The sequence below is a fragment of the Lithobates pipiens genome, unplaced genomic scaffold, assembly GCF_037356315.1.
Source record: "Lithobates pipiens isolate NorthernLeopardFrog02 unplaced genomic scaffold, aLitPip1_a1.2 Scaffold_3, whole genome shotgun sequence".
Taxonomy (NCBI): domain Eukaryota; kingdom Metazoa; phylum Chordata; class Amphibia; order Anura; family Ranidae; genus Lithobates; species Lithobates pipiens.
In genome coordinates, this window is record NW_027507790.1 from 269,950,489 (window position 1) to 269,975,891 (window position 25,403).

A 25,403-nucleotide genomic window follows, 5' to 3' on the forward strand; every position below is an offset into this window, starting at 1 on the left:
CGCTGACATCACTGAGTGTGCAGCCTATCCAATCACTAGAGACCGCTGACATCATTGAGTGTGCAACCTATCCAGTCAGTAGAGACCGGTGACATCACTGAGTGTGCAGCCTATCCACTCACTAGAGACCAGTGACATCATTGAGTGTGCAGCCTATCCAGTCACTAGAGACCGCTGACATCACTGAGTGTGCAGCCTATCCAATCACTAGAGACTGCTGACATCACTGAGTGTGCAGCCTATCTAGTCACTAGAGACCACTGACATCACTGAGTGTGCAGCCTATCCAATCATTAGAGACCGATGACATCACTGAGTGTGCAGCCTATCCAGTCATTAGAGACAGGTGACATCACTGAGTGTGCAGCCTATCCAATCACTAGAGACCGCTGACATCACTGAGTGTGCAGCCTATCCAATCACTAGAGACCGCTGACATCACTGAGTGTGCAGCCTATCCAGTCATTAGAGACTGATGACATCACTGAGTGCGCAGCCTATCCAGTCACTAGAGACCAGTGACATCATTGAGTGTGCAACCTATCCAGTCAGTAGAGACCGGTGACATCACTGAGTGTGCAGCCTATCCAGTCACTAGAGACCGCTGACATCACTGAGTGTGCAGCTTATCCGGTCGTCAGAGACTGATGACATCACTGAGTGTGCAGCCTATCCAGTCACTAGAGACCAGTGACATCATTGATTGTGCAACCTATCCAGTCAGTAGAAACCGGTGACATCACTGAGTGTGCAGCCTATCCAATCACTAGAGACTGGTGACATCACTGAGTGTGCAGCCTATCCAGTCACTAGAGACTGGTGACATCACTGAGTGTGCAGCCTATCCAGTCACTAGAGACCAGTGACATCACTGAGTGTGCAGCCTATCCAGTCACTAGAGACCAGTGACATCATTGAGTGTGTAGCCTATCCAATCACTAGAGACTGCTGACATCACTGAGTGTGCAACCTATCCAGTCAGTAGAGACCGGTGACATCACTGAGTGTGCAGCCTATCCACTCACTAGAGACCAGTGACATCATTGAGTGTGCAGCCTATCCAGTCACTAGAGACCGCTGACATCACTGAGTGTGCAGCCTATCCAATCACTAGAGACTGCTGACATCACTGAGTGTGCAGCCTATCTAGTCACTAGAGACCACTGACATCACTGAGTGTGCAGCCTATCCAATCACTAGAGACTGCTGACATCACTGAGTGTGCAGCCTATCCAATCACTAGAGACCGCTGACATCACTGAGTGTGCAGCCTATCCAGTCATTAGAGACTGATGACATCACTGAGTGCGCAGCCTATCCAGTCACTAGAGACCAGTGACATCATTGAGTGTGCAACCTATCCAGTCAGTAGAGACCGGTGACATCACTGAGTGTGCAGCCTATCCACTCACTAGAGACCAGTGACATCATTGAGTGTGCAGCCTATCCAGTCACTAGAGACCGCTGACATCACTGAGTGTGCAGCCTATCCAATCACTAGAGACTGCTGACATCACTGAGTGTGCAGCCTATCTAGTCACTAGAGACCACTGACATCACTGAGTGTGCAGCCTATCCAATCATTAGAGACTGGTGACATCACTGAGTGTGCAGCCTATCCAGTCATTAGAGACAGGTGACATCACTGAGTGTGCAGCCTATCCAATCATTAGAGACCGATGACATCACTGAGTGTGCAGCCTATCCAGTCATTAGAGACCGATGACATCACTGAGTGTGCAGCCTATCCAGTCATTAGAGACAGGTGAGATCACTGAGTGTGCAGCCTATCCATTCACTAGAGACCGCTGACATCACTGAGTGTGCAGCCTATCCAATCACTAGAGACCGCTGACATCATTGAGTGTGCAACCTATCCAGTCAGTAGAGACCGGTGACATCACTGAGTGTGCAGCCTATCCACTCACTAGAGACCAGTGACATCATTGAGTGTGCAGCCTATCCAGTCACTAGAGACCGCTGACATCACTGAGTGTGCAGCCTATCCAATCACTAGAGACTGCTGACATCACTGAGTGTGCAGCCTATCTAGTCACTAGAGACCTCTGACATCACTGAGTGTGCAGCCTATCCAATCATTAGAGACTGATGACATCACTGAGTGTGCAGCCTATCCAGTCATTAGAGACAGGTGACATCACTGAGTGTGCAGCCTATCCAATCACTAGAGACCGCTGACATCACTGAGTGTGCAGCCTATCCAATCACTAGAGACCGCTGACATCACTGAGTGTGCAGCCTATCCAGTCATTAGAGACTGATGACATCACTGAGTGCGCAGCCTATCCAGTCACTAGAGACCAGTGACATCATTGAGTGTGCAACCTATCCAGTCAGTAGAGACCGGTGACATCACTGAGTGTGCAGCCTATCCAGTCACTAGAGACCGCTGACATCACTGAGTGTGCAGCTTATCCGGTCGTCAGAGACTGATGACATCACTGAGTGTGCAGCCTATCCAGTCACTAGAGACCAGTGACATCATTGATTGTGCAACCTATCCAGTCAGTAGAAACCGGTGACATCACTGAGTGTGCAGCCTATCCAATCACTAGAGACTGGTGACATCACTGAGTGTGCAGCCTATCCAGTCACTAGAGACTGGTGACATCACTGAGTGTGCAGCCTATCCAGTCACTAGAGACCAGTGACATCACTGAGTGTGCAGCCTATCCAGTCACTAGAGACCAGTGACATCATTGAGTGTGTAGCCTATCCAATCACTAGAGACTGCTGACATCACTGAGTGTGCAGCCTATCCAGTCACTAGAGACCAGTGACATCATTGAGTGTGCAGCCTATCCAGTCACTAGAGACCGCTGACATCACTGAGTGTGCAGCCTATCCAATCACTAGAGACTGCTGACATCACTGAGTGTGCAGCCTATCCAATCATTAGAGACTGGTGACATCACTGAGTGTGCAGCCTATCCAGTCACTAGAGACCACTGACATCACTGAGTGTGCAGCCTATCCAATCATTAGAGACCGATGACATCACTGAGTGTGCAGCCTATCCAGTCATTAGAGACAGGTGAGATCACTGAGTGTGCAGCCTATCCATTCACTAGAGACCGCTGACATCACTGAGTGTGCAGCCTATCCAATCACTAGAGACCGCTGACATCATTGAGTGTGCAACCTATCCAGTCAGTAGAGACCGGTGACATCACTGAGTGTGCAGCCTATCCACTCACTAGAGACCAGTGACATCATTGAGTGTGCAGCCTATCCAGTCACTAGAGACCGCTGACATCACTGAGTGTGCAGCCTATCCAATCACTAGAGACTGCTGACATCACTGAGTGTGCAGCCTATCTAGTCACTAGAGACCACTGACATCACTGAGTGTGCAGCCTATCCAATCATTAGAGACCGATGACATCACTGAGTGTGCAGCCTATCCAGTCATTAGAGACAGGTGACATCACTGAGTGTGCAGCCTATCCAATCACTAGAGACCGCTGACATCACTGAGTGTGCAGCCTATCCAATCACTAGAGACCGCTGACATCACTGAGTGTGCAGCCTATCCAGTCATTAGAGACTGATGACATCACTGAGTGTGCAGCCTATCCAGTCACTAGAGACCGCTGACATCACTGAGTGTGCAGCTTATCCGGTCGTCAGAGACTGATGACATCACTGAGTGTGCAGCCTATCCAGTCACTAGAGACCAGTGACATCATTGATTGTGCAACCTATCCAGTCAGTAGAAACCGGTGACATCACTGAGTGTGCAGCCTATCCAATCACTAGAGACTGGTGACATCACTGAGTGTGCAGCCTATCCAATCACTAGAGACTGGTGACATCACTGAGTGTGCAGCCTATCCAGTCACTAGAGACTGGTGACATCACTGAGTGTGCAGCCTATCCAATCACTAGAGACCGCTGACATCACTGAGTGTGCAGCCTATCCAGTCATTAGAGACTGATGACATCACTGAGTGCGCAGCCTATCCAGTCACTAGAGACCAGTGACATCACTGAGTGTGCAGCCTATCCAATCATTAGAGACCGATGACATCACTGAGTGTGCAGCCTATCCAGTCATTAGAGACAGGTGACATCACTGAGTGTGCAGCCTATCCAATCACTAGAGACCGCTGACATCACTGAGTGTGCAGCCTATCCAGTCATTAGAGACTGATGACATCACTGAGTGCGCAGCCTATCCAGTCACTAGAGACCAGTGACATCACTGAGTGTGCAGCCTATCCAGTCATTAGAGACTGATGACATCACTGAGTGCGCAGCCTATCCAGTCACTAGAGACCAGTGACATCATTGAGTGTGCAACCTATCCAGTCACTAGTGCTAAGGGAAAAACCCAGAACTTAAGGGCTTTCAGTTACGTTGACTGCTGAAGCCAAATTCAAAATGATGTGTTTTAATATACAGGCGTGTAGCTATCCACAAGCATGGAGAACAAACTTTGTACAGTGCATGGTATACATTCAAATCTATTGTTCTGCACTAGCTAGGCATCTGACTATATTTATACATTCTAAAAAGGGGGGGGGGGGGAGTCTTGTGCTCTTTGAAGGTCTGATCAAGTTGTAATTGTATTTATATTCACACAGGGATGGTCATTTTGCACCTAGGTGTCACTTCCAGATTCTCTGGGAAAATGCCATTCACAGCTTGGGGTGTGATTGGCATTTAGACACTACCAAGACAGCTTTGAAAACACATCCTGTGTATTTGAAACAAATACTCTTGCTTAATCAGAATACAATTTTGATAATCATGACAAAATTGTTTATAAATAAATGGCGATTCCATTTACCCGCTCAATCCCATCTTTTGGTCAAATTAAAAATTGACCACATAACTAACAAAACATAAGATAACAGCACTAAACCAAACAATTCACATAGTGGATGTGGACAGTTGGGTTCTTGACTATTCAGTGTAGAGATTCTTTTGGTGACAGTTAAAGCTGTGTAGGGCCTAAGTAGATGTGAATATTAAGTGTCAAGATAATGGGGAAGATGGAAAAAACGAAGTTCCATTAAATCATATAAAACCTAACACAAATGGCATTTTCAATAAAAGCAGATACAACTACAATTCCTATCAATCGCTCCAACATCGCTCTAACTGCCTAATCTTAGTTGAAATATATATTTTTCTAGTTCATATTTCTCCTAATTTATGTACACAATTTACTTCTGCAGAAAAACCTCATTTTGCTTTTTTGAAGGCTAAACAAAAATGTAAAAATACAAAAAAATCACTAAAATAAAAAATTACACATTGATCTAACAATGTATGAAGAACGCCAAGTCTTTTGTTGATTCCTCCGCTGTAACTTTGACAGCTAGTCTATAAGACTCCACTGCAACACCTTAAGAACGCATACAATGTTCATACATAATCTTCTTTTCTTCAGGACCATCGCAGTCCACATGACAAGAAACTTCCGGTAGGTGTGCAGATCTTTTTGCGTTTTTGATTTTCTCTTTAGACAGCTGACATGATAAGTATCAAAGTTCTTCAGACATTTACAAAGCTTTTGAAAGCACTCTTTTCCATCAATGCTGTTTGTGGCTGATGTCAAAAAGCCACGAAATCAGGGAGGAAATTTATGAAGATGGCGTCACTCAGATTGTTAGTCCAACATTTGATCATTAACAAAAATGCCCATAAAGCCGTTGAGTTTTTTTTACTGCTGAAGTAAATTTATGTTCTAGAGGCAAATACGATCTAGAAAAAAAAGAAAAACGTAAGCCATTATCATTCAGTATAAAATATTATTCAACTGTCATTTAATCTAGACTATCCTGAATTCAATGAAACATTTATCATGAACAATAGGCTTCTCAGAGGGGGGCTGCTATCATATACATCTTGGATCAGTGATTCTACAGGAACGTAGACAAGAGAGCACAGAATACAGGATTTACAAGAATGACAGGGGTATAGTGCAGTACTGGGGTTCAGGGTTCACAGGAAGTCAGTTTCACAAGATACAGTTGATATACAAGGGTTCTTAGGCCGGAAGGATACCTAATGGTACTATCTGGGGAGAACACAGCATGTCCGCACATGCAAAAATGGTGAGGGCCCTTGAAAGGGCCGAGGCGCAGAGTCTAAGGAACTGCCTTGTCTTCTCCAGAGCTCTTAATGGTAGAGATGGGTTGTGCTGCAAACAGTTCCCCGGTTGCGGCCCTCTTACTCACCCAGGTTTGTGCCTGGACACACACACAGACATTGGGGACAGATACACAAAGACACATAAGACGGCTAGAAATGAGTAGCCATGCAAACAGTCACACAGGAATCTATAAGTGAAGTTGCATGGTGTCACCGAACAGGAAACTAGCTTAAAATAGACTTGGAGACACAAAGGCAGACTTGCTTGGGACATTATTATTGAAAGCCTAAGGCAATCTGCTTCAGCTTGAAAAGGCAGTACTGGCTGGGCAAGTAGCTAATTCAATTAACAGGAGGTCTAATCTCAACCGCAGACCTTATAAGTTAAAGCATTGGAACTAAATGCTAATAGTAATACATCACACACATAGGTTGGACTTCATGGACTTCTCAACCTCACCTACTATATAATGCCAGCATACCTACTGATCTTTGAGAATAGAGGGGACAGATCTATAGAAAAGCAGAAGATTTGTGACAGGTCTGATTCAAAATCTTAATAATACCCAAGTAATGTTAACACTCAATGTAGTAATACTGACATACATGTAGTAATAATACATTCATTACTTTTTTTTTTTTTTTTGTCATCATAGTTTAAACTAGAGCAGCAATTATTCAATTCAATCTTAATAAAAACTTTTCATCATAAAATAATATACAAAAACTATATAAGGCTCAGTTCCCACTATTGCGACTTAAAGTTGCAGAAACTTTGAAAAGGTTCTTGCGCTACCTTGATGCGACTCTGATCTAGAGACTGTGGACATGAATCAAAGTCACACTCCAGAGTCTCTGAATTATGTGACTTTGGGGGGTCACTATAGTGGAAACGTCGTCTAAGACAGGAGATGCTTAATTATCTAGGCCAGGGGTGCCAAGCTCAATTTCATCGTGGGCCCCATCAGCATTATGATTGTCCTCAAAAGGGCCGGTTGTATCTGTACGATTAGATGTCCAACACATCCCCTCCCCTTACATTAGATGTCAAGAGCCACCCCACCATAAGAAGTTGAGTCCTCTACTCTCCCTAACATCACAGTGCAACCCTTTTCCTTATGCTACTGCTGGGAAGAAGCTGCATGCATTGCTTGAAAGCAGAAAGTACAGGGTCTGAAGGAGGACCAGAGGAGGGCTGGAGCTCTCCTGCAGCTGCAGGAGAGGTGCGAGGGCCACATGAAATGGCCTGGAGGGCCGGATTCAGCCCGTGGGCCTTGTTTGACACCTGTGATCTGGGGCATTGAAACTCTTAAAATTTCAAAACTCATATACGTCAGATCATAACACAACAAAAAAAGATTTAACACTTCATACTGTAAATAGGAACAAGAAAACTGGGCAGTATAGACTCAGATGGCTGCACCAATATTTAGCTAGTGGGGGGGGGGGGGGGGTGAAACCCATAAATGTTTACATATGAAAAAAAAAAAAAAAAAACACTTTAGAACAATACTTCCATTGTTGAATTGTCTTTGAAGGCTGTGGTCTCCTGTTCTGAAGACCTTAAATAAATCAACTCAGGACATAGAACTAATCTGAGGAATAAGCATCAACATTTTAGTAACAAAACACATTATATTTTCCTCCTAAAAATAAAACAAACATTAAAGATATTTAACATTTTCTTTCTTAGATATTTTACCAGTGCACTTTTTCTAATACCCAAAAAAAAAAAAAAAAACGTCAAACTAAATGTCACCACGTGGATTTTATGTATGGTATACCATTACTATAAAAAAAAAAAATAAAAAAAAAAACTATTATTCACCATGGTTAAAAAAATGAGCAGCTAAAAAAAAAAAAATGATTTTTTTTTTTTTTTTTTCACTGAGTGTGCAGCCTATCCACTCACTAGAGACCAGTGACATCACTGAGTGTGCAGCCTATCCACTCACTAGAGACCAGTGACATCATTGAGTGTGCAGCCTATCCAGTCACTAGAGACCACTGACATCACTGAGTGTGCAGCCTATCCACTCACTAGAGACCAGTGACATCATTGAGTGTGCAGCCTATCCAGTCACTAGAGACCACTGACATCACTGAGTGTGCAGCCTATCCAATCACTAGAGACTGCTGACATCACTGAGTGTGCAGCCTATCCAGTCACTAGAGACCACTGACATCACTGAGTGTGCAGCCTATCCAATCACTAGAGACTGCTGACATCACTGAGTGTGCAGCCTATCCAGTCACTAGAGACCACTGACATCACTGAGTGTGCAGCCTATCCAATCATTAGAGACCGATGACATCACTGAGTGTGCAGCCTATCCAGTCATTAGAGACAGGTGACATCACTGAGTGTGCAGCCTATCCAATCACTAGAGACCGCTGACATCACTGAGTGTGCAGCCTATCCAGTCATTAGAGACTGATGACATCACTGAATGTGCAGCCTAGCCAGTCATTAGAGACCAGTGACATCACTGGGAGTATAGCCAATCAATTTACTAGAGAGACATCACCTAGAACCTAGCCTATCCATTCACTATACATCAGGGACTTCATATAGAATGCAGCCTATCCATATACTGGAGATGAGTGTCATCAATCCTATTCTTTCTGTGTGGCTGAATTCAAGCTGTTGGATTCACTCATTCTCAGTTCATGTTAAAAAACCAATCAGGCGGTTTGGTTTGGTTCTCGTAGCGTTGCCCCCACCAGAGCTCTCTTCTTCAGGGTTTACACAGACGTCTTATGAGGGTTATAAAGGATTTTTCTAAGTTGTCTGATAAACTGAAAATGAATGTAGCCCCAAGCCCCCCCCCCCCCCCCCATCCCGACCTTCCTGTGAAAAGTGGGCCGGTGAGGCTTTATAGAAGATTCGATAATAAGAAGAGATGTATCTGTCAGGCTGGAGTCTAGCGATTCTCATATTTGAATATTTTGCAGGATTCCTTTGCTGGATTAGCAGCGCTGTACAAGAGCCTTGTTAAGTCACTAAATCTGATGCTGCACAGCCAGCAAAATGCCGACATTGTTATGTAACACCGCAGTGGGCGTCCTTCCTGTCCGACATTAAAACAACCTCTCATTAATATCCCATACTTTGGAGTTCCGCAGCTTTGAAACAAAAGTATCCGGGGAGGAAACCTCAGGGTGTGTTTTGCATACGTTCTATTTACAAAGGGTTGGGCTGGCTTTGCGCTGCATCATGTTAAACTGCTGCCCTCATCTGATGGTTCAGACCCCGTGTCCCCCCCGCCCCCCTGAGTCCCCCCCATGTGGGAAGAGAGCGAATTGCTGCTTTCAGTGCACAGCAATGCATTTCTTTATCTAATTCGGAACCCCGTCCACATGGAGGGAAATATTCATTCCGAATGTTATTTTTATTTGTTTTAAATACAGTATCGCACAAAAGTGAGTACACCCTTGTGAGTATTTTCCAGCACTGCCTTAACCCTCTTGGGCATGGAGGTCACCAGAGCTTCACAGGTTGTCACTGGATTCCTCTTCCACTCCTCCATGAGGACATCACAGAGCTGGTGGATGTTGGAGACCTTGCGTTCCTCCACCTTCCATTTGAGGAAGCCCCACAAATGCTCAATAGAGTTTAGAGACATGCTTGGCCAGTCCATCACCTTTACCCTCAGCTTCTTTAGCAAGGCAGTGGTCATCTTGGAGGTGTGTTTGGGGTCGTTATCATGTTGAAATACTGCCCTGCGGCACAGTCTCCAGAGAGAGTTGATCATGCTCTGCTTCAGTATGTCACAGTACATGTTGGCATTCATGGTTCCCTCAATGAACTGTAGCTCCCCAGTGCCGGTGTTGTGCCATATAGTGTCCAGCCATCATATAGTGTCCGCGCCGTACTGCACATGCGCAGTACGGAGCAGACGAAGCTTCGGAAAATCTCCGAAGCTGAACGGCGCGTGCGCCGTGAGTGGAGGTGATAGCCCCACCATCCAAGCGGACATAGGGTTGTGAATATTAGAGGGCCCCTCGCGGGCGAGCTTCGCTCGCCACGCTTCGGGCTCGGCCTCGCTGCGCTCAGCTCTTTTATTATTATTATTATTATTATTATTCAGGATTTATATAGCGCCAACAGTTTGCGCAGCGCTTATATTCCTACTCTATGTCCACTTGGATAGTGGGGATAGAACCTGGACTCACGGCGCAGGCGCCGTTCATCCTCGGCAATTTTCGGAATCTGTGTTGGTGTGTACTGCGCATGCGCAGTACGCAGTGGACACTATCGGATGGAGGACCTTATATGATAAGACACCGGCAGCACTCATGACACTCCCACCATCATGCTTGACTGTAGGCAAGACACACTTGTCTTTGTACTCCTCACCTGATTGCCACCACACACGCTTGATACCATCTGAACCAAATGCGTTTATCTTGGTCTCGTCAAACCACAGGACATGGTTCCAGTAATCCATGTACTTAGTCTGCTTATCTTCAGGAAACTGTTTATAGGCTTTCTTGTGCATCATCTTTAGAAGAGACTTCCTTCTGGGACAACAGCCATGCAGACCATTTTGATGCAGTGTGTGGCGTATGGTCTGAGCACTGACAGGCTGACCCCCCACCCCTTCAACCTCTGCAGCAATGCTGGCAGCACTCATACGTCTATTTCACAAGGACAACCTCTGGATATGACAGGATCAAATTCTCAGAGTTCTTTGCCATGAGGTGCCATGTTGAACTTCCAGTGACCAGTATTAGAGAGTGAGAGTGAAAACACCATATTTACACTGTTATACAAGCTGTACTCTCACTACTTTACATTGTAGCAAAGAGTAATTTCTTCAGTGTTATCACATGAAAAGATAAAATAAAATATTTACATAAATGCGAGAGGTGTACTCACTTTTGTGAGATACTGTATATTTGTGAGTCACTGGATAAACTCATTTTAACCAGCAAAATGTGCCTGTTCCTTGCATGGTGGGCATCAAAAGGGGAGAAGCGTGGGCCACAGAACACTAATAAAGCTATTGGTGTAAAGGAGATAGTAGTGGGCTCTAGGAAGAATAAGGGAGGAAGGGCATGGGGGGCTTTGGGAAGAATGGAAGAGGAAGGGCATGGCAGACTCTGGGAAGAACGGGAGAGGAAGGGCATAGGGTGCTCTGGGAAGGGCATTGGAGGCTGTGGGAAGAACGGGAGAGGCAGGGCATTTGGGGATGTGGGAAGAACGGGAGAGGAAGGGTAACTGATACAAAGACAGAGCTGTGCAACTCCAGGTGGGAATGATTGCTCCCTTCAACCCTGTGGTGCAGGTCCAGTCCGTAGCCTGGAAAAGAGCCTATGGTTCAAGAAAGGTTGACCGCACTCCTAGGTATGAATCAGTGATTACTTTATTGAAAATCAAAATCAAGATACATTATAAGACTTCATGAGACCTTTATGCAGGCATGGCAAGATTAACACGTTTCACTAATCAAGGTTTGCTTATAATCTAGGAAGGGCATGGGGGGCTATGGGAAAAATGGGAGAGGAAGGACATGGAGGTCTGTGGGAAGAATGTGAGAAGAAAATAATGGGGGGGGGGGGGCTCTGGGAAGATTAAGAGAGGGAGGCCATGGGGTCTTCTGGGAAGAGTAAGAGAGGAAGGGCATGGGGGGGCTCTGGAAATAATAGGAGAGGGAGGGCATGGGGTGCTTTGGGAAGAATAGGAGAGGAAGGTCATGGGGGCTCTGGGAAGAATACCAAAGGAAGGACAAGGGTATGGGGGGGGGACCGCTTTGGAAGGAATGGGAGAGGAAGGGCATAGGAGGCTCTGGGAAGAATACCAAAGGAAGGACATGTGGGCTCTAGGAAGAATGGGAGAAAAGGGGCATGGGGGGCTCTGGGAAAAATGGAAGAGGATGGGTATAGGGGGCTCTGGAAAGAATGAGAGAATAAGGGTATAGGGAGGGCTCTGTAAAGAATGGGAGAGGAAGGGCATAGGGGGTTCTGGGAAGAATACCAGAGGAAAAATGACATGTGGGCTCTAGGAAGAATGGGAGAGGAAGAGCTTGGGAGGGGCTGTGGGGAGAATAAGAAGGGAAGGGCATAGCAGGTTCTAAGTAGAATAGGAGAGGAAGGGTATGGGAGGAGGCTCTGAGAAGAAATGCAGAGGAAGGGAAAGGGGGGATTTGGGAAGAATAGGAAAGGAAGGGTATGGGAGGGGGCTCTGAGAAGAAATGCAAGGGAAGGGAAAGGGGGGATTTGGGAAGAATAGGAAAGGAAGGGTATGGGAGGGGGCTCTAGTATAAATAGGAGAGAAAGGGGCATGGGGGGCTCTGGGAATAGTAGCACAAGAAGGGAAAAGAAAAAGCAAACATATATATCTTATATGTAGACCCAGAACACGTATACAAATAAGGAGTTCAATCTGACTTTTCTTATATGCATACTTGTTCTAGAGAGGGGGTCAGAAAGTACTGAAGACAGGAGATCATTGTGACCGATGAGCAATTGCAGAATGAGATCACTGATATCCATATATCTATGTAAATTAGAGATTTTTTTTTTTAATCCAATATATATTTTGTTTTTCATTTTTTTTTTTAAAGTTACATTTTTTTGTGTTTAAAACAAATGTAAAGAATAGGTTTGTTAAAAAAATTAATAAATAAATAATCCTCCAATGAATTTATTATAATAAAAAAAAAGGGTTATTTAGTAAAACATACTATCAAATAAAAGCCTTATTTGTTCCTAAAACACAATCTTTAAATGATTTAGGAATGCAGATTAGTCACCGAGCTTTTGCCAGGCTAAGTCAGGTATAATGATGCTACTACGTTTGGTCTGAACAACTAAACATGGATAATCTCCGGTAATGAAAGGGTTAGGTGTGACGTTGCAGTGCGCACGGACTGGCGTGTCTATATCTAATGGATGGTTCCAGTATATAGATTGTCTATGCAGTTGTGTTCAGCTCTCAGCAGAGCAGACAGGCAGCCTTGAGCACTTGCGTCCTTATTTATAGAGAAAATAATCTTCTGGATGGCTCTAGTGATGTCAAGAAATTCTCAATATGGGCGAAACGCATCGTTCCGCAGGATTACCGGCATGTGACTCACTAGAGATGCGGTAATAGAGATTCCCCGCCATCCTCCTATAACAAAATTTGAAAAAAAATTGTGTTAGAGTGGAGGGGGATTGGAACCTCTGTCAGGTTTTATTTCTGTCTGCGCCCCCTTTAAGGAGATTCATATTTTCTATTTGTTACTATTATTACCAAGTAATTACCAAGACCCAATTTTGGGTTGTCCCCAATTGAAAGGAAACCTTCCAATGGGGGGGACACCAGTTCTCCTGACAACCAGGGATTTCCTCACTTTGGAGGGCTTTTTTCTCACTTCCTGTTTTTTTTTTTTTTTTTTTTTCAATTGGGGCAGGAAGTGAAGGGAAATCTCCCCAATGGGACTCAGATGGCAAAAAAAACCCGACAAGGGTTATATTCTTGACTTACCCAATAGAAGGTTTATATTTTACTTTTGTTTAGTTTTACTTTCTGTGACAAAGCCTGACACATTGAGTTGCTGCCCTGTTAACTGCATGAGCTTGCCTCCTTTCTCCCAGCTCTAACGCCGCTCTTTTGAGTATGACCTCTTGCCGCCTATGTAACGCATATACAGTATATATGTATATATATTTTTTCAGATATAAAACATCAGTTATTTGAAAGCCCGTGGTGTGTGAACACACTCCAAAAACTTCCCCCGGTGCCCAAAAAAGTGCACACACATAAAGCCTGAAACACAAAAAGTGCAACGGGTGTACACAAGTCCTCCGGTATCGAAGGACCTTGCCCTGTACCCCCCAGGGCGTTAGGCTCCAGACGGGGACTGAGGTACTTACACTTGGTCCATCTGGCCTAAACCAGGCAGACCCCATTCATTGGAGGGTCTGCCGAAACAGACCCACCCAAGTACTAGGTGGGGCTCCCCGAAGGGCAACCCCATGAGAGAGGGCGAACTAAGTCAGAAGGCCATGTCCACCTCCTCCCAAGACTTTCAGGGCAGGCCCAAGAACCTACACCCTACCAGTCACACGTGCAAATACCATGTACAAACGTAAAAGGGCTTAAATAAAAGAAGGTGGGGAGAAGGAAGTGGAGAGGAGAGTGAAAGGTGACCATTGTGTGGTACAATAGCCAGGAATCAAAAATTCCTCCGGGTCCCAGCCAAAAGGCCCAGCCCAGGAGGCAGGGGAGAAAAAAGTGTGAATGGTGCAGTGACCGTGGTGCCATAAATCAGAGTGACCCTCACTCACAGTGATTTTACGTCACCTCTGGACTGCCACTCCAGGGGCACATACACCATGGGCTTCTTTTCAGGCCCAACCCTCAGCCGGACCAGTGCAGCCCTCCATCCCTGCCAGATAGTTAGCCCTTCTAGGTTTTCACTGGGAGAGCTGCTGATGCCAAACACAGCCTCCACGGATACTAACCTTTCCAGGCCCCCATCATGGTCCAGTGGATTTGCATGGCAACACCTTGATCTCATGGTCAGGGTGACAGCTCCTCCACCGGATGCTGACAAGAACAATGAACCACACCAATCCTAGCCAGAAGGCCGGGTTGACTCAGCCCTTTGGCCAGACCAGTGCAGCACCCATCCGTACCGGGAGTACCCTTCTGGCCCACTCAGACTCGATTGAGTACTAGCTTCCCTTACCCAGGAGCACTCGGGTTTGGCCCCTGCTGAATCGGACCATCCAGATACCATCACGCCAGAGGATTTGCATAGCACTTTCCGATGAGAGCACCACAGCGCCTCCCCTGGAAACTGATAGGAACAGATACTATTTGATCTTAGCCAAAGGGCAGAGAAGTGATCAGTATAAGATGTAAACTTACAACAAAAAAAGCTTCAAAACATGTTAATTTTTCTTTAGGAAATCAAATATATCACTGTAATCTGTCTGAGATTTCAGTTAGAGAGAGCTTACCTGAAAGAGAGCTTTCTTTTTTATTTAGATAACCCACAGTGCTTTGCAGGTCCTTTGTGATGGAATAAATCTTTATTTTTAAACAAAACATTGGATCTATTTATTAGGGGTGCGCATCTTCACTGGCCTCACGATTCGATTACGATTATCCTGTCCACAGTCAGAAGAAGTAAGAAGAACTACATTTTTTTAATTTTATCTGTTCTTAAAAAAAAAAAGACAACACTCCCTGCATGTAGCAAAGTGTAAACACAGCAGACAACTTAAAGAGGAGCTCCAGACTGCCCCCAAATGACTACAGGAGATGGTCAGAGACTGCAGACCTACTACGGGAGATGGTCAGATACTGCAGACCTACTACGGGAGATGGTCATAGACTGCAGACCTACTACGGGAGATGGTCAGAGACTGCAGACCTACTACAGGAGATGGTCAGAGACTGCAGACACGATACAAGAGAGGGTCAGAGATTGCGGACATGATACAAGAGAGGGTCAGAGACTGCGAACAGGATACAAGAGAGGGTCAGAGACTGCGAACAGGATACCATAGAGGGTCAGAGACTGCGGACATGATACAAGAGAGGGTCAGAGACTGCGGACATGATACAAGAGAGGGTCAGAGATTGCGGACATGATACAAGAGAGGGTCAGAGACTGTGGACATGATAAGAGAGGGCCAGAGACTGCAGGCAGGATACAAGAGAGGCTCAGAGACTGTGGACAGGATACAAGAGCGGCTCAGAGACTGTGGACATGATACAAGAGAGGGTCAGAGACTGCGTCCATAATACAAGAGATGACAGTGTGCACTGGTTTCCCACTGCAGCCTGTGAGCGCAGCCATCCAGTATTCTTCTGGCTCGCTGGGGTCTGCCACTTCCTGCAGCAGCCTGTTGTGAAGAGGACAAGTGCGGGACGCTGGCTTAGGTGACCCGCAGCAGCCTATGTGACAGTGAGCCGAGGAGGACTCTCTGGAGACCGGGAGCTGGGGACACTCGCTCCACATGTCTCCTCTCCTGTAGCAGCCAACTAAACACGCGGTGTCGCAGCTGGGGATGATGTCAGTGGGAGGCAGGAAATGAGGGCGCGGCTAACGCCCACGGCTCAGTGTGGAGAGGCGGGGTACAGCGCCTTTCGACTGCTTTCAGCTCCGTTCTGAGAGGCAGGGCACAGCGCGGCACACAGATGATGTCACCCCAAAATCGATTATGTCGGTCGCGGCATTGATGCCGAATCGTGATGCATCGATGCTGCAAGTAAATTCAACACTCCTGCTATTTATCGATCTATCTTTTTAATGAAAAAACAAACTTGGTAGAAAAAAAATGAAATGAAAGTGTCTTAAAAAAATGATTATTATTATTGTTTTGCATTAATAAGCATGTATATAGCTCTGCACAGTAATGTAGAGAGAACACTGAGCCGTACACATCAGTCTCTGCACCAGAGGAGCTTACACTCTGTCCCCCCCCCCCCCCCCACAGTCACACACTATTATTATTATACATTTAGATATCTCTGACATATACTGCAGTGTTGTAGAGAGAACACCGGGCCTGTTCACATCAGTCTCTGCATCCAAGGAGCTTACACTCTAAGGTCCTAACCACAGTCACACACCTTAATGACTTTTGATGTTTTTATAACTAAATATCTGTCTGTTTTCAGTCCTGGTGGCGGTTTGTATGGCATTGACAGCATGCCGGATCTTCGCAAGAAGAAGCCAATCCCATTGGTCAGCGATTTGGTGAGTTGAGTTGATTTCTGTTCGGCCCTTCCTCTCCATCATCCATGTCATTCTATTATACATACAGTCACAATGTAATCTTCATTTTCTATATTCCATAAAAAAGAGAATGGGGTCTCTTATCTGTTTTCCTTCATTGACTATTGGGAAAGTTTAGCCTATGTAGAGCCATCCTCACAGAAGCTGTCTCCTCTTCTCCACCACGTATGAATAGACATTATAGTAGCCTCTGGGAGGAGTGAGACAAGGTCCAGGTCAGGTAGGCTTAGGTCTATGGATGTGGTGTCTTTATTCCCAAACCTACCCTGCGGAGCAGCTCTCTCCGGCTGATGTAATCGAAGGGTTGCTCAACTTTTCATTAATGCTGGAGCTCCTAAGGACAGCTGGAGGTGTCGACCTCAGAAGGCTCAAGATGATTTCCACATCAAGTTCTGGAAATATTTTAGAATTTTACCCCTCATCTGATGTGTTGGGGAAAGGGGGAAGGTGGTAGTCCCACTAAGACGTGCAGGTAAGGTATGTTATCCTTGCATTGTCTATTGAAGAATTCTCTTATTGCCTTTCTTTACCAGGAGTGATAATGGGAAAAAAAAAACTAAGTGCAGGTCTTTAAAATAAATGATAAGATGTTTCATTTTGACATCATAGAGTTTTTCTTTTGATCAACAGTAATTTAAATTCTTGAAAATTAGGCAACAGTAATTTAAATTCTTGAAGCCCAATTGTACTTTCCTTTTAGAACAGTTGCATACTTTCAATTTGCGTGAAAAAAAAGTTAATCAATGTCTTAGTTTTCTAACTGTAACTCTAAAGCAGCCACAGCCTAGTAGAAGTAGAAAAACCTATCCCCCGACAGATTGCTGTAGAGAAGGACTCTTTCTCTCTGAGTGTACGAGTGGTCTCTCTGCTGAGGTCCATCACCCCCCCGCTTTGTCAGAGAATAAGATCTCCAATCAGTTGGGAGCATAATCTTTGCATATTGGAGAGTTGTAGCTTTGAAGTTAGTTAGGGGCTTGTCAGACCACAGCAAAGAGGCCGCTGCTCCCACACACAGTAAACATGCATTGCAGGGGCGTACCTACAGGGGTCGCAATTGCGACAAGGCCCCATGCTCCAGGGGAGCTGTACCTAGATAAGGGAGCAGTGGGGGCAGCTGCATATTGAGGAACCAATTTCTCAATTTTCCTCCTGCAGCTGTTGAATGCCCGCTTCTCCTCCTCTCCCTCCCGCAGGCATTCAGCAGCTGCAGGGGGAAACTGAAGAGATTGGTTCCTCTATACACAGCTACCCCTGCTGCTCTTTCTATCCAGCTTCTTTCTGCTGCCCACCTGTGTGCTCTCCTGCACACAAGCGAAAAGATTGGCATAGGTAGTTTCAGAGAATGGGAGAGACTGGAATGGGAGAATGGGAGAGACCTAGAGGCAATTCAGTTCGCATTGTGCGCTATACAAGTATTTCATTCATTCATTCATTCAAGTCCTGGAGTCGAGGAGGTGACAAGAGAGCTAGAGAGCAGGAGTTTTTGGGAGCAAAAAAGAGCATGGACAATCATAGATGAATCGAAATTCACCTTTTCCCTGCTGAAAAGGCCAAATTTCGATCCATCTATGACCAGCTTGAACTAATATGGAAAACGAATGTACAACGGAGCAAGCTAAATGTGATGAAGACCAGGGACCTCTCGGCAGATACGTTAATGGCTCACCAACCCTTTATCGTAGTTTCAATATTAGTAAGCAAATCCCTTTGGGTGGTGGGATTTTAGGAGTTATGTTGTTGGTAAAAAGTACATTCCTTGGTGAGATTTTTTTCGCTTTAGGCTTTTGGGTTGAGGAAGTGTTAGAACCTTTGTCAGGATTTTATTGCTGTTTCCCCACTGGGAAGATTCATCTCCACTTCCTGAGTGATCACAGAAGTTAATGTGAAATCTCTCAATGGGAAAACAGAACTTCTAACTGTTCTCAACTCAAACTAAAATAAAAGTAAAATGGTTGAAGTTCTGCTGGGACTAGTACTGAATTATATATGGAAATCTTGGTAAGTGTCCTACCATCTTTTTCTCTCTACTCATTATTCATAAACACACACAAACCGTTTCCTCCCTCTGCTTCTTCAATTCACCTTCTTCTTGCATTAACCTATTGTAATTCTCTTATATGCCGACCCTTCTATTAACAGGCGATGGTAAGTGGCAGCAACCCACCTGTAGCGGCAACAATCAGACTCTGTGATTTAGTAGTTTACTTCCTGACTCCATCCTCCCCTATGAAATTTTGTTTTTTATCCTTTTCTACATCACTGATTTAATGGACCTTAAGTAGCAAAGTGCCTACTGCTGCTCACTCTGGTTAGTTGTTGGTGGGAAATGAGACTTGCATTATAAAGGTCAATGGGAGAAAGCAGCCTAGTTGGTTCCAAAAGGGGTTGAAAAGATGAAGGTTAGAGTGAGAAGTACTGATTTGGTGCCGGATATCTGGCTGATGGTAATTGTTCACAAGCTTGCTTTAATTGTAGCCTCCTGACCTTAGTTTAATCTGCTTCTTCAGCCAAGAAATGCACACTTTGTGTATAGTAGATGGTGTGGATGGTAGGATGTTGCGTGTTCGATATCACAGTGATGTTCTGAGGTGTTGAAGGACACTTGGGCCTGTCATACCCAACTCTTCCACAGCTTAATTTCCTTAGCCTGTCACACTATGGAGGTACAAAGGAATACCTTAAATGCACCAAATTATTGCAAAACTTTTACCATTGGAGGAACCAAGTGTGACGAAACGCCCCTACACTACGCTTGAGTGATTTCGTCATATACCACTTCCTCCCAGTCTGAATATAGATATCAGATATTCCAACCGCTCCCAAGCACAAAACAAGACGAGACTTGTTTCACTGCTGACATGGACCTGAATCCAAAGTAACACCACCTCAGGGGTCCCCAGGCATACAGCTCACAAAGAGCACCGTTCCCCCAAATGCTAGGGACCATATTCACAAGGGAAGAGGCTGGCATTTAGTCCTCTCCAAAATCCTCTGTCCCGGGTGAGTCTGTCACACCGAGTATGGTGTCCACCTCCTGTCCTTCACAGAAAGTGTGCATTTCTGAAGAATGGTCCAACAATCAGTAGGGACGGTGGACGTAGTTTGTGAATAACTTGGTGCCACCAGTCCACAAATTCATCCCTATTTTCCTGAAGACTTTTAGAGTTTTTTTAGTCTGCTTTTGAACGTGCCACCCCTTTTAAAGGTCGATTTTTAGATTAGGCAAAAGAATAAGAACTGCAAGGATTCACACATTATTTTTCAACTTGATCCAATTAGAAAGATGTGAGTAAGTTGTGGGAACCTTGTGTGAAAACAGTTATAAATAGATCCCCGTTGACCCCCAAAATTTCTTAAGGAAATAGATTAAGTTTTTTGGGTTATGGAGGTCCAGCCCAGAACTGGAAGCTTGGTTGTATTTAGACAAGATTGAGAATCCTATTTTGATGCATCCCACACACTTGTTGATTTTTTTCTGAATCTCCTAAGGGCTTATGCACACTGCAGGCATTGAGTTTTTATTTCAGATTGAAGATGCTTGTACTTTTTGGGCTCTTTTTGCAGGTGTTTATTGAGCTTCTATGAGCTTTTTTGAGCATAAGTGTTTTTTTTTTTGGTTTTGTTTTTCACAAATCCTCCCCTCAGCTCAGTTTTCCTATTCTCTTTTTCTTTTGTTTTTTGGTGTGTGTTTTAGAGCTTCTTTAAGCTTTTTAAAGCTCTTTTGCGTGTTTTTGGGCACTTGAGCGTCTTTTCTGCTCGAAAGCACCTCTCAAAACCGTGAGTTTGGTGGGTTTTTTTTTTCTCACTGCATGTAAGAGCATATGCCTGTGTGAGCCTGAAAAAGCCATAGTGTGCATGGACACATTGGCTAACATAGAGGGGAGTTTCCAGGCAGAAAAAATAAGAGCTCAAAAGCTTCTTTGAGCTGCAGTTTGCATGAGCCCTAAGGCTGTCTTTGTATACCGGTTGGGTTGAGAGTATGAACAGGTCTTTCAGAAACACGGTAGATCCATGTGCGAAAAGCAGGAACTCACTGTTAAGTCTCATTGCATGTAATGTTTTGATTAAAAACACAGTTTGCACTGCTTTTGCTGCTAAAACTTGTGGTAATCCAACATTTTGTATGTTGATTCCACTGAAAAGTTAATGGGGAGAGATGTTAACACAATAAGAATGAACTTGTATTGGACTCAGATGAGGGCCAAGGTCACCGATCCCCTTTAGGTTGAACTGTTAATTGTTTGAATGTTGCTGGCCCTTTGAAGCAGATTTTGGTAACCCCTTGCGTTTAGCCATCCCTGCAACCGGATGGGTAGCTTCCATCTTTTTTTTGATTGGTAACCTTAGAGCATCTTATGTAGGTTCATTAGACTCAGTGATGGGCACTGAATGTGGATTACCATCACATTCAGTCATAAAATTTCCTTTTTTTTTTTTTTTTGTAGCACCTGCTTGCCTCATTTGCACATGTATACCAGGGTGTCCATCGGTGCATTTCTTTAGATACTAGTATGCCAAAGAGCCTTCACTGGCCATCCCTGGTCATATATGACAATTGTGATTTAAGTTTGTTCTTATATAAATTTTTGCATAGTTATCTACCTTGACTGTTTTGTTTGAATTATTATTTTGGCCATTTTATCTCCATTTATTGGTTTAGCTTTTCTGTATGCAAACCCAGTGCTAAAGGTTCACCACATGATCTGCAGCAGATGACATTTGACCATTGTCACAATTTTAGTTAGCCCAAGGCTTCACTTTTATGAGCGTGTTTCTGGGCTGAATGCCCTCCCCAGCATCTTCTATTTTTCTGGGACTCCGCCTGTGACATTTCCGCACCAGGTTTAGTCTGTTAAGAGAGGAGCCTTGTTCCTCCAGCTGCATTCTGCATAATATAAAATCCTTAAAAAAATACGACCCTAGGATAAAAAATTCTCTAAGCACCTTCCAAATACTACCTGTGCCTGATTGACTTAAAGCATCAGCAGTGCCACCATAATTCTTTTACAATAAAACTTTTATTCATCATTTCATTTTCAGGGGCATACACTTATTAGTGTAGTAGGCAATTCATAATGGTTATTATAAATTGTAATAGATTTTTTTCCCCTCCAGTTTTCTGTGTGAATAATTCATTACTCACAGCCTCAAAAGGCCATAGACCACTCAATAAATAATTAAAACTTTGTCATAGGCCACCGTTCCTAGATTGCCCCCCCCCCCCCCCCCCGATAAAATAAATTAAAGATTCCCACAAGAATGAAAAGAATATGTCCAGATCCAATTATCTCTTACTAGCTACAAACAAGAAATGGCCCGGAAGGCCCATAGCCAACCAGCAAGATCTATAGCAAACATGGTTGGTAGAACTAGAGATTCCACAAGGTTATAATTTATCCAAGCTAATGACCCAACAAACCGAGATGGGGAGGGGAGTCCATTGGATTTGTCAAACTCTGGACCACGACACCTTCCCAATAAAAACAAGATAAAAATTCTCCAGGGGCAATATGCTAAGAGGTCTAGGAAGTTAGGCAGATGGGTAAAGCTAGGAAGTTTCAAACTGCTGAAGACACTAAGAGGTCCAAGAAGCTATGCAGATGGGTAGAGTTGGGAAGTTTTCCACTTGTGGAGACACTAAGAGGTCCAAGAAGCTATGCAGATGGGTAGAGTTTGAAAGTTTTGCACTGCTGGAGATACTAATGCCGCGATGGTCTTCCCGACGGACTTTCGGCAGAGTTCCGATGGATTTTCCGAATGAACGGACAATCACACCAAAGTCCGACTGATTCGAACGTGATGACGTACGACTGGACTAGAATAAGGAAGTTCATAGCCAGTAGCCAATAGCTGCCCTAGCATCGGTTTTTGTCCGTCGGACTAGCATACAGACGAGTGGATTTCTCCATAGGAACTGGGTCCGGCGGAGTTCCAGCGAAAAAATGTGAAACATGTTCTATTTCTAAATTCCGTCAGATTTTTGGACAGCAAAGGTCCGATGGAGCTCGCACACGATCGAATTGTCCAACGGATTAGTTCCGTCGGACCTTTTGCTGCCGAAAAGTCTGGTCGTGTGTACGTGGCAGAAGAGGTCCAAGAAGCTATGCAGATGGTTGGAGCTGGGAAGTTTTCCACTGCTGAAGATGCAGATGGGTAGAGCTGGGAACTTTTCCACTTCTGGAGACACTTATGCCCCGTCCACACGATTGGAGTTTTCTCAGAATTCCACTCAAGCTTGGCTTGCATACACACGTTCACACAAAAGTTCTCTGAACTTTCGACCGTCAAGAACGCGGCGACGTACAACACTACAACGAGCCGAGAAAATGCTCAATGCATTCAATGTTTCCGAGCATGCATAGGAATTTTGCACATCCGAATTGCTAAAGACGATCGGAAATTTCCAATCGGAACTTTTTCCGTCGGAAAAATAGAGGACCTGCTCTTAGTCTTTTGCTGGCGGAAACTCTGGCAGCAAAAGTCTGATGGAGCATACACACGGTTGGAAATTCCGACCAAAAGCTCTCATCGGACTTTTGCCTTAGCGGGATTTCCGATCGTGTGTACGGGGCTTAAAAAGTCGAAGAAGCTGTGCAGATGGGTAGAGTTAAGAAAAGGTCCGAGAAGCTATGTGATGCTTCCTCCCATGCTTGAGATATCATTTTAAATGGATTAACCTTCTAAGATGTGTCTATACTCAAAAACCACTGTAGAGACCATGTTTTAGGATGAGGAAAATCTAAGCAGTAGATATGCACTCTAGTGGTGTTCTGTATGATGTGTGCTAAAGTGGGCCTGTCATGTCCACCAACTTTACTGTTAAGGACACCTTGCAGTGCCCACGCTCTTCTTCAGTTCAGTTTCCTTGTATCTGGGGAGAACCTTGGGTTCTAGGCCCAGACTGCACACAGGACCCAAAAATTGGTCCTGTCCCTCCCCCGCCCCCTGTCATTTAGTTGTTCAACAGGAAACCCTCTACTGACCACAAAGACTAAAGCTATTATGCTATGACAGGTTTACTTTAATATTGGTCATCGTGCCCTTTTTCTTTTCAGTCATCCACTGCAGATCACAATCTGAGATTCCACTTTCTTTTTATTTGCCGTTCTCATTTAGCTATGGCTGTTTTTTATGCCTTTTGAGAAAAATGTGACTAGGAAGCATTAAATAATACTTGGGGATATAATTGTATCATCTTTGTATTACCTTCGCAGTCCCTGGTCCAGTCCCGTAAGGCCGGCATCACCTCTGCTATGGCCACTCGCACTTCTCTCAAGGACGAAGACTTGGTAAGCACCATTTCCAGAGGGAATCCTCTTTTTCAGATCCTTAGAAGAAAGTGTTTCTCCAGGAAAGGAGTTCGGAGACCTGTTTATAAGGAGTGGAAAATTAGTTTTTGTTTTTTTACTTTGCCTTCATTTGCTGCATGACATTTCTCATACGTAGAATACAGAGTTTTACATCAGCGTACGTCATAGTGAGCGAATGTGCAATGAATGTCTGCTAAAAAGAAAGGTCTTGAATCCTTCTTATTTCCAGTGGACCCAGATCCCTTGGATTGAATGGGGTTTTCCAGGTTCACCCTAATCACCGGTGTGTAGCCTGTATTTGTGCTGGGGCAGGGGGCCTTGGGGGTGGGGCAATTAAAAATCTGGAGGCAGCAGCCCACCCCAGCACCCCCTAGAATCCAGCCATGCAGCATTCCCTGCTGCCCAGTGCTATTGCAAACATCGCAGCCATGGTATCCCTACAGACGTGCATTTGTCTGGCTTGTCAATGTAGGCTGCTATGTTTGCACAGCACCCCCCGGCATCCCTACAGACGTGCATGGGCCAAGCTTGTCTGTGTTGGCCGATGTGGCTGCTGTGCTTGCACAAAAACCCGGGCATCCCTCCAGGGCCCCGGGCTACATGCTAAACTCTCTGGGGCCATGGGTTGGACACCCCTACAGTATAGGTTTACAAATTATGCAAACAGGGACCCCGCAATAAGGTAACAAATGTTCCCAGAATGCCATCATTTTCTGCTTTTGTAAAAGGGTACCTTGAAGCCAAACTCGTAAAGGGCTCAAATGAATGCAGCTCTGTAGTCATTCATATTTTTTTATTTTTTATTTATTTTTTAGTACAAGCAGTGTAAGTACATTAAAGGGTAACTCCGCTTTCGTGGGGGAAAAAAAAAAGCAAATAAAAAAAATATATAACATATACAGTTGCTACACAAGTCCTATCGTAATTGATTGTTATTCCCTTTCAATCTGCAGCTCTGTAAATGACAAAATTAAAATAAGCCCCCACATAGGTAGTGTATATAAAATAATATTATAATGTAGTGTATATATAAAAAAGTTTTCATTGCATGTGGTACCCCCTTATCTATTTCTTTATAAACATGCCGCCCCCCCCCCCCCCAGAAATATAAATTCCTGCTTGTGTGATTGGCTCACTGATTTTGCCGAAGTCCTGCACTAAGATACAACTCAGGTTTTGGGCATCCCCTGCAACAAAAATGTCATTTTGGGTGAGATATTCCCATATG

At 44.6% G+C, this 25,403-nt stretch overlaps 1 protein-coding gene across 9 annotated transcripts in view; it reads left to right on the forward strand.

Annotated features, from left to right (window-relative positions):
• UNC13B (unc-13 homolog B) overlaps positions 1–25,403 on the forward strand; it is a 626,059-nt gene that overhangs the window by 356,852 nt on the left and 243,804 nt on the right. For all 9 annotated transcript variants that reach the window (XM_077463165.1, XM_077463167.1, XM_077463166.1 and 6 more), the window contains 2 exons: positions 16,748–16,826; positions 24,080–24,154. In XM_077463165.1, coding sequence (XP_077319291.1) covers positions 16,748–16,826; positions 24,080–24,154 — 154 coding nt within the window. The remainder of the gene's footprint in view (positions 1–16,747; positions 16,827–24,079; positions 24,155–25,403) is intronic.